Here is a 9,789-nt window from a genome sequence, read left to right on the forward strand (position 1 = left end):
TCCAGGGCTTAGGTCGTTATTATAAGCGCATATTACTGGTTTTGTGCCTCTTCTTCATATTCACCTGTGGTGCTGAGTATGCTATAAACGTTAGCCCGAATGTATCCGAGTCGATGTCGGTTCCTTGACTTACTCGAAAGCTGCTATCAGATCATCGCCATCGTACCTACTGACGGTTCTCGGCTGTTTCCAAGGCATTTCATTCGACCTTTTGGCGGCTAGATACTTGTTTGGTGGAGCCATTGGTGTAACGAACAGTTTCACTCCCTCGTAAAGCGACCCATGCACTTTGGCAATGAACTCGTCGAGCGCGTCTTGTGTTAGAAACGATACCCACCATATCCTTTTTCTGACTCTTGCCAAGTTTACATCAATCGCATCGAGACCCACAGCAAGTAACCCATGATGGGGAGCGCAGAAATCCGCTAAACCGTTTGGTGTTTGCAAAGGCAGTTTACTTCCATCCCACGCGGTAATACGCGCATTTCGTTTCCCACTAAATTCATCATACTTCTTGTGTGGGAGACGTGATAAGCGGCAAATGCTTGGTTTGGGTAGGTCATGCAAAACCCTTCCAGAAAAGAGTGCGGAAAGAACAGCCAGAAATTTGACGGCATCGCCAGCGGCCCCATGTTTCTGATGCCTGGAGCGCCATCCAGTTATTCTCAGAGCTTTCATGACTCGATCTAGACTGGGCTGATGATATCGAGGAAGTGATTTGTCGGGTTCGGCGGTCATGCTCTTGTAGGAATCGGCGACAAGCTCTTGTATATCGCACCAAGAAGTGAATAGTGCTGCGATGGCCGGATACTCATCGCTGATCCATTTGAATTCCCTCTGCATGCCAAAACCAACCAATATAAGTTCGCCTGGGAAGGAGGACAAGAACTTGTACAGTCTTGCGCCAGCAGTCTCCTTAGTCTCGTCGGTCATGGTTCCAACAACAGGCCCGTATCGCCGTTCTTGAATGCGAATGGTAAATGCCTCGATCTCGTTCTGATTGTAGAAGTGATACATAGACGAGAAGAAGCGAAGTGGCTTTAGACTAGGTCGTAGTACCGCAACTCCAAGCTCACTCGCCTCTGAACCACGCTGGTTGACTCCTTCTGTATCGAATGCTACCACCGTGGCTTCAGCAAGTCGGTCTTGAATGCTAGCAAGGCCTCGAAGTTCCGACTTGAGCAGTGGCTGCACATCGCAATTCTTGACGAAGCCATAAATACCCTGTCTGTTGGGCTTCATCTTGTATTGTAGACACGGGTTGTTTTCGGGCAGAGGGAATTATCGAGATGTAAGTCCAAAAGATGGATGAGTAATGTTTGGAGATGGCTGTGGGCAGGATATAGAATGATATAGTGTAGGTTTTGTTGCGACGGTGGTACCATGGTTGGGCGTGGCTGACTGAGACCAACAGGACGGCCTCTACAGGGCGACCAAAATTTCTTGTCGGAGCGACATTTCATTCTTCCACAATGACTTCCGACTTCCAAAAGACCCACGCGAAGACAGCCAGGAGCTTCAGCCCACAAGCAGTCCACAAGGCACCTGCAAGACCTACACTGCTGTGAGCGTACAATCCGCCAATGCAGGCTCCCAACAGCAGCATAGCGGGTGCAGCGATCCTCCTGTTGCGCTCCACGTTCGAAATCTTGAACAGCTGAGGGTCAGAAAAGAGATCGCAGTAGTTGCTCGTGAGCACGACACTGGTCAGACCGTTGTACTTCAGGGCGCGCGACGTGACTGCCTGGCCACTGGATTGGAAAGCGACTGAAGCTAGCGGAACAATCATTTGCCAATGCAGGCCTTCCTTAGTATCCTTGCCGACGGTAGCGATCAATGCAGCGACAGCAATGAGTAGCATCTGGAACGTGTAGGATACGATAAGCACCCATCTCTTGGCAGGTGAGAAGTAGCGATGAAAGCGCGCGAAGCAGAACGAGCCAGCACAGAACGCGACAATGGACGTCAATGCCTTGATCCAACGGATGCCTTCAGAAGGTGCGACAATGCCCAAGCCAAGATACACGGTGTTACCTGTATGTTGAGTAAGCTTCTAGTCCAAGAGAGATGGCGCGTCTTACTCACCCGTCTGCATGCTCACGAAAGAGCCCCATATGAAGACAGCTGAGCTGTCCAATAGCCCAGTAACAATGTAGCAATACAGCAAAACAAGGTCTGCCCAGTTCTTGTTAACATCGGCATTCATGTGCCGTTTGAGCCGCTGCATAGTCCCCTTGCTGTCCGATTTTCCGCCGGCTGGTCCATTTCGGCCGAGAAGCGGCGTTTCCTCGTCTGCGCCGCTGCGTGTGGCGTCTCTGCGCGTTACGCTGCTCATGGTAGCACGCGTGGGAGGAGATCGTGTAGTCGTATATTGTGAGGGCTGCGAGGACCGGTAGTTATGTCAGTTGGGGCGGGGTGCAGACAATCGCGTCAGCAGAACCGGGAAGACGCGAGCCAGCGTGCAGATCGACAGGCACTTCGACTCAAGCTTCAGTTAAGCTTTCGACGCCCGCTGCGGCAATTGCAGGATATCTCAGGACGTGTGGCTTGAAGACCTTCCTGATGTGGCTGTACACGTACAAGCAATGCGTCTGATGTGCGGGGAAACGGTTTTGGTGGGTATGGTGCGTGGAAAAATGGTGATTGATGCGCGGAGATGGCGTGGGAGTGGATGGTTGATTGCTTAGTGTCAAGCAAGCATCATAAATAATCATGGCTAGAACTGTCGTCATCGGCACACGGCATTGCAGGACGCGCAATGCACGCGGCATGTCAAAAGGGCGTCGTCTGCCGGGTGAATAAACTTTCGATTTCGCGATCCTCTTCAGCTTCTTCACTTGAGGTCAATTGAAGCCGTCATGCATCTTCCGTCGTTACTGGTCGCGCTTGGCGTATGTGGTGCCGTAGCTGCGCCATTGGAGCAACAACAACCGCTCGCTGGCAGTGCGCGACACCACGCAGGACCTAACAAAGTCTTCAACCCGTACAAGCCTGGCAACAATGATCCATTTGACAAGAAGATTGATTCACAAGGCGACAAGCTTCAGCCACTGCCCTACGTGAGTCCATCATTGAGATCATTCCTCCGCGGAACGACGAATATCTAGCTCGATGATGGACAACATGCTAACAAAGTTTCCAGCGCAATGGTGACGGAGCGAGTGTTCTTGGGCCTCGCAACCGAGCGCGCGAACGACAAAACCCAGATCTCGTCCGCCCACCCAGCACCGACCATGGCGCGATCCCCAACATGCGATGGTCCTTTGCCGACTCGCATATTCGTATCGAGGAGGGTGGCTGGACGCGCGAGACGACTGTTCGCGAGCTGGGTACTAGCAAGGAGCTAGCCGGTGTGAACATGCGTCTTGAGGAAGGCGTCATTCGTGAACTCCACTGGCACAAGGAAGCCGAATGGGCATATGTCCTCGAAGGCAAGGTCCGCATCACCGCTCTCGATCCTGAAGGTGGCTCTTTCGTCGATGACCTAGAGAAGGGTGACCTATGGTACTTCCCCTCTGGCCATCCTCACTCGCTGCAAGGCCTGAGCCCCAACGGCACCGAGTTCCTACTCGTGTTCGACGATGGCAACTTCTCTGAGGACTCTACTTTCCTGCTCACCGATTGGATGAGACTGACACCCAAGTCCGTCTTGGGTGAGAACTTCCGCGTTTCGCCAGAAGTCTTCAAGGCAATTCCCGAGAAGGAAAAGTACATCTTCCAGGGCTCAGAGCCCGGTCCCATCGACGATGAGGTTCCAAGTGGCGGCAAGGGATACAAGAAGTCGAAGATCCAATTTACTCACAAGATGCTTGCCCAGGAGCCTGTCAACACGACTGGTGGTCAAGTTCGCATCACCGATTCGACAAACTTCCCCATCTCCAAGACTGTCGCTGCAGCACACTTGAGCATTCAACCTGGCGCAATCCGCGAGATGCATTGGCACCGTAAGTCACTCACTTACCCATCCTTCATTCCATACTAACTCTTTACCACAGCCAACGCAGACGAATGGTCTTTCTTCATCGCTGGTCGCGCCCGCGTGACAATCTTCGCCGCCAAAGGCACAGCGCGCACGTTCGACTTCCAAGCCGGCGACGTAGGCGTCATCCCTCGCAACATGGGCCACTTCATCGAGAACCTGTCTGACGATGAGGACGTCGAGGTGCTCGAAATCTTCCGTACAGACAAGTACCAGGACTTTAGCTTGTTCCAGTGGCTTGGCGAGACACCGCAGAGACTTGTCCGGGAACACTTGTTTGCGAATAGTCCTAAAGAGGCGGAAGAATTTGCCAAGGCTATTCGCGATGCCGAAGAGGATCCTATTAAGGATACAGAGGTCGATGAGGAGGATAAGGAGGAGTTGTAGGATGGGCGTGGTGATGGAAGGCAATGAGATGCGGTAGATGGGAGATGGACTGGATTCTTGACGCTGAAGATGAGGAGGCTGAGCGGTTGTTCGTAAGTAGCTTTACACTTGTAATACAATTTCGTCACATATACCAAAGCTACAAGCTCGATCAATGTATGCACGTGGGTCCCACGTTGAGAACAGAAGATATAACCACTTCTATTCTGAACGAGGAGCCCACGTGCATTAGTTGGTTGAATTTGGGGTGTTAGTTGGCTCGTCCCAATTCCATGGTCAGGAATTCATACACATGGTCAGCTTAGCTCTAGTCAAGGTCAGCCCAGCTCTTAGCGATGGTCGGGTGAACTCTTAGTCTCGATCGTTCGGGGGTGACCCTAGCCCGACAGGTCTTAGTCATGGTCTGATTAGCTCCTAGTCATGGCCGGATGAACTGCTAGTCATAGTCGGGTGAGCTTTCAGCCGTCGGGCGAGCTGTGTCCTAGGTCAGCTCGGCTTCCGAGGTCTGATTAGCTTTGAAGGACAGCTCAACTTTCGAGGACAGCTCAACAGTTCACATGGTCAGGCTGGCCAAGTCCATGGTCAGGCCAAGTATTTGGATGGTCTGGTCAGATTAATTCATGGTCGGATTAGTTACATCTATGATCAACTAAGATCGTCTATAGCGTCATACGTGGTTTGTTCGTCGCATACTTGCGCGTCTTCACATTGTAGTCAGTGGCTACGTTGCCTCCTTCTTGTAAATCATCAGACATGACGAGTGCTCAGATAGTTATTCCAAATTTCAAGACATTGACTTGGGCGCAAAGCTGCACAACTACAATATGAGCTTGAGCGCAGCCACAACGCAGCTACCCCGCTGTGCACCTCGTGAATTGCGAGGAGCTTATTGCGCTGACGTAGCCGCTACCATGGCGCGAAAGTACGCATAAAGCGGCAGAGCTTGCGGATGCTAGTATAGCTCGCCAGGCTAGTCGTGGGCGTACCATTTATACGTTCGGCATCTTGAACTTTGTTGAAGAAAAACCAAATGCACAGCAAAACGATCTCGAATGCTGGATCTGACAACCTTCACGTCTCCGGATGCATGCATCATCCATATCATGGCCATGCCCTGCGACGCATGTGCAAATGCTCTCCCCGCCTTTGTTGAATTGTTGATTGTTATTCCTATTGCGTAACGTCGTTGTTCTGTGCTAGCGGTTCCGCTGTGTGATCGGCCAGCATAACGCCCAGGACACAGGTGAACCATCTCAGGAGTAGCGGTTCAACAGGGTGATCCTTATCATCGCCTCCGCTTATGGGTGCCACTGTCGAGATGCCAATACCTGCGCTGCCAGGTGGCTCCTGTCGTCGTCGTCGTTGTCGAAGAACGTGTAGGGCATGAAGAGATGCGCCGAGTTTGTAGCTATTGTTCAGCAAATTCAATGCTAGCACTTGCCATGAGTAGGTTCTACGCCACCTCGCGTGATGGTGAACATGCAGGATGGTAGGATTCGGCTGCATTTTGGTGCCTCGGCGCCTAGTCTCGTGCCCGAGCAGCCAACTGGTCATCCTTCGCAAGTCTACAAGGAACCATATAGGAACACATTATAGTTGAGGTTCTTCGGCGGTAAGCTGACTTGGTCAGACGCAGGTTATGCGTGATGGACCCAGCAGGTCAAAACGGCGGTTCGGTCTTTTCGTGGTGCCCGAAATAATTAATGACGCGCACGCTGACGCAACCATAGGTATCATGAATAATATTCTGCCGGTGAATTTTCAGGAGGTGGGTGATTCGGATGTGATTATGTTTTCGAGGTGTGGGAGTGGCGAGCGAAGGGCGGGGGCATTGCGAGTAGAAATGGCTTCCGTCGTACACGTATAGGCAGTTGGACAGTGCCTGAGGGGCCGAGTCCGCCCTTCAAAAAGCACGCGGAAGCGGCAGTGGTGGTGGAGGAAAAGCAGCTTGATGTTTGATGTGCGGTGCTAGACATGCACGGGGTGAATGTTGCGAGTACGCGCGGCGTACCTGTGTGGAGCGTCTGGATATAGCGCATGGGGATCGATACGCAATACGACCTAGGCAGGCGACTGAAACTGCTTTTACGGATACTGGATACGCGCTTGAGACGATCGGGACAGATAGGCCGTTGCCCGGTGCACAGGCGTGCAGCACGCGGTGGCGGCTGTGCCAAGGGTGTCACCCGCTGTAGTTTGGTGATAGCGTTGATTGCATTGCGGCGTGACAGACAAGTATCTCCCTGCCCTGCGATGGTTCGAGGTGGTGGGGAGCGCAGCAGGGCCGACTGCGAGATGGATGCCCTGGCTGCCTCGCTCCTGCCTGCCGCGGTGCATTGGCGGGTCGCGTCCAGGCTCGCATGGCCAGTCAGAGGCGTTCGCTGTGCGGGGCGACTTTCCCGCAAAAGGGTCCAAAGGGTCCAAGGTCCCCAGGATGCTGGCTGCGCTAGGCCGCATGCGGGCTCATCTGGGCCTTCGGGACTTCGATTCGTGTTCCCAAGGGCTTGGCGCGCGCTGCGAGGACGATGCTGCGTTGCACCTGCCTATCGCGGGCCCGTGGGCACCTGGAGCAAAGGAAGCCGTTACCCACTCTCCTATTTCTCGTGCCCACGCCGGCCCATCTATACGCTGCGCTGCGAGATTGATCTCCCGCGGGCCTCAGGGTCTCGCGGGGCTTGGTCGCTCCAGGGCAAGCGCAGGCTCCATGGCGGGTGAATTTGCGAGCTACAGGGCCTTGGGCGGGCCCACTGTGCGGTACCGTTGGGAGTGCCTCCTTTGTTGCTCTTCCACTCGCTGGCACCTCCGACTCCCGCGTGCGTATGCGTGCCACCAAAGTGACGTACCAAACGGCTCCGCCCCCTTCGCAAGCAAACGCTCCAAGATTTCGCCTGGCCCGCGAACCGTGCGCACGGCGTAGGCGGGAAATCTCCCCAAAAAGTACCCAGGTTCGCCAGAGCCCTCGCTCGCCCGCTCCTGCATTCGTATATATCCTGCTGTCCCGCTGATTAACCAAACACGCCCACCCTCACCTCTCACAACCAGCCCCAGCCATCATGTCGCGACACCGAATCATCGCGCCCGCCGAGATCGCGCAAAAGATTGCCGAGGGCGAGCCAATCGTAATCCACGAGGGCTATGTCCTGAATCTCGGAGAATGGATCAATAGGCATCCGGGCGGCCGTCTCGCCATCCTGCACATGGTGGGAAGAGATGCGACAGACGAGATCAATATGTATGTAATGCGGGACGAGCCTAAATATCGCCAGCCCTACCAGCCCTTCCGCAACAGGCAAAGTTCGGCCACACCATGTCGCCGGATACTGCGGAAGCGTTGAGTAAGCACCCCAGCTTGACCTAATACTGACCTCACAACAGCTATCACACCAATAAGGCACTGCTTATGATGACAAAGCATCGCATCGGTCGTGTCGAGATGCCCTGGGCCAACATGGAGCCTCCAATCCGCTCGCCGGACTACTACATCAATCTTGCGGAAAGGAAGCGATTGGCCGCGGCGCCAGAGTCCGAAAAGTCACGTCGCGGGAGGAGCGTCGACCTGGGATCCGTGGGTCTACCCCCCACCCGTTCGCATTTACCGTCCTCGCTAACATGGACAAGGCCGCCGCCATCATCAGCAAGAAGTTGATTGGAAAGCCAGATACTTGTGTCTACCGCTCAAGTAGCAGGCCTGCCAGCGACCCCGAAAAGCTGCCTCTTATCCAAAGCGAAGATGAGATTGAGACACCAGTCTTGTCTGCCGCGGAAGAGAAGAAGAGGCACAGGGAGCAGTATGCCATCGAGCAAGAGGAGAGGGAGATCGAAGAAGGTATCCGCGACAACCCCTCACTCGACCTGGAAACGCAAAATACCATCATACAAAGCTACCGCGAATTGCACCAACGGTTCAAAGACGAGGGCCTGTACCAATGCCGCTACTCAGAATACGCCAGAGAGTCGGTTCGATACGCTCTGCTCTTCGCTGCGTTCGGCGGCTTCCTTTACGCCAAGTGGTACATGACCTCCGCAGTCTTCCTTGGTCTTTTCTGGGTAAGTCCACTCCCTCCTTCTGGGTCAACGCGTTCTAACATATTGTAGCAACAAATCATGTTCACAGCACATGATGCCGGCCATCGTGGAATCACAGGCAACTTCGTCATCGACACCCTCATCGGCGCTTTCATCGCAGACTTTTGCTCTGGCCTCAGCATCGGCTGGTGGAAATCCAGCCACAACGTCCACCATCTCATCACTAACATGCCGGAGCATGACCCGGACATCCAGAACATCCCTCTGTTCTCCACCACTCCTACTTACATCAAGTCCGTTTTATCATCCTTCTACAACTTCCAATTTGTATGGGACGCTGCATGCGATGTCATTGTCCCTTACCAAAAGTACCTTTACTACCCGATCATGGCCTTTGCCAGGTTCAACCTGTACTTCCTCGGCTGGTTGCATTTGGTCTCACCCCGAGCAGCTCAATTGGGTGCAGCATGGTGGACACGCCCCGTCGAAATCGTCTTCATGTGCTGCTACTGGTATATCTTCGGCTACCTTCTCTGCTGGCTCTATCTTCCCACATGGCCCATCCGTGTCGGCTTCGTCATCATCTCGCACATGGTCACCATGGTTTTGCACGTACAGATCACCCTCTCTCACTGGGGCATGCCCACAGCGGACCTCGGACCCACTGAGTCTTTCCCTCAACGCCAACTACGCACAACCATGGACGTAGATTGCCCACCCTGGATGGACTGGTTCCACGGCGGTCTGCAGTTCCAAGCTGTTCACCACCTGTTCCCTCGTGTACCTCGCCACAACCTCCGCCGCGGCCAAGAGCTCGTCCGCGAGTTCTCGGCCAAGACCGGTGTCAAGTACAACTGCGTTGGCTTTGTCGACGGCAACAAGGTCGTCATCAGCCGCCTAGAGCAAATCTCGCAAATGGTCAAGATCATGGTCGAATGCCAGAACCACATGGCTGAGACTGGCGAGAGTGGATTGCATTAGTACGCGCAGGCGCGGAAGCAGTGGATTTTTGCTGGCGTGTTCGCTTCATGACGATGTTAGATTTGTAGACCTTTATCTCCTTTGTTTTGTGCATAATTAGCGACAAGAAGGCTACCTCTAAAAAAGTTACGAGCAATATACACGATATTTGCATATCCTTTTCTCTGCACCTGACTTGACTCTACACACATTTGAATTACTGACTCACTGTAGGCACAAAACTGACTTGCATGCAATGGTAACAGGAGAAATAAGGGGTGCGGTCGGTTCATTACATGGCTGTCACCGGGGAGTGGATACCGGGAGTCTCGCCTCGCAAGTCGGAAAATGCGCACGTCCTCAGCGCAGAAGCTTTCAGAAAAGCGGCAGCTAGGCAATCTTAACGTCGGCAATGTGCCTTCGGATAGACTCACTAA

The 9,789-nt window shown here is 53.6% G+C and overlaps 4 protein-coding genes across 4 annotated transcripts; 2 read left to right on the plus strand and 2 right to left on the minus strand.

Moving 5' to 3' along the window:
• Nucleotides 1–129: 129 nt before the first annotated feature.
• Nucleotides 130–1,242, minus strand: J4E79_003992 (uncharacterized protein; the record flags this gene model as incomplete). The annotated part of the gene is made up of 1 exon (XM_049352882.1): nt 130–1,242. The coding sequence occupies one exon, from the start codon at nt 1,240–1,242 to the stop codon at nt 130–132; it is 1,113 nt and encodes a 370-aa protein (XP_049212261.1).
• Nucleotides 1,243–1,459: 217 nt separating this feature from the next.
• J4E79_003993 (uncharacterized protein) lies at nt 1,460–2,335 on the minus strand (the record flags this gene model as incomplete). Its single annotated transcript, XM_049352883.1, has 2 exons — nt 1,460–2,034; nt 2,086–2,335. The coding sequence occupies 2 exons, from the start codon at nt 2,333–2,335 to the stop codon at nt 1,460–1,462; spliced, it is 825 nt and encodes a 274-aa protein (XP_049212262.1).
• A 523-nt stretch (nt 2,336–2,858) lies between these two features.
• J4E79_003994 (uncharacterized protein) lies at nt 2,859–4,366 on the plus strand (the record flags this gene model as incomplete). Its single annotated transcript, XM_049352884.1, has 3 exons — nt 2,859–3,059; nt 3,143–3,944; nt 3,996–4,366. The coding sequence occupies 3 exons, from the start codon at nt 2,859–2,861 to the stop codon at nt 4,364–4,366; spliced, it is 1,374 nt and encodes a 457-aa protein (XP_049212263.1).
• Nucleotides 4,367–7,419: 3,053 nt separating this feature from the next.
• On the plus strand, nt 7,420–9,373 carry J4E79_003995 (uncharacterized protein; the record flags this gene model as incomplete). The annotated part of the gene is made up of 4 exons (XM_049352885.1): nt 7,420–7,598; nt 7,742–7,931; nt 7,985–8,413; nt 8,462–9,373. The coding sequence occupies 4 exons, from the start codon at nt 7,420–7,422 to the stop codon at nt 9,371–9,373; spliced, it is 1,710 nt and encodes a 569-aa protein (XP_049212264.1).
• Nucleotides 9,374–9,789: the final 416 nt, after the last annotated feature.

Source organism: Alternaria viburni (genome assembly GCF_023758015.1).
Source record: "Alternaria viburni strain BMP 2772 chromosome Unknown scaffold_7, whole genome shotgun sequence".
Taxonomy (NCBI): domain Eukaryota; kingdom Fungi; phylum Ascomycota; class Dothideomycetes; order Pleosporales; family Pleosporaceae; genus Alternaria; species Alternaria viburni.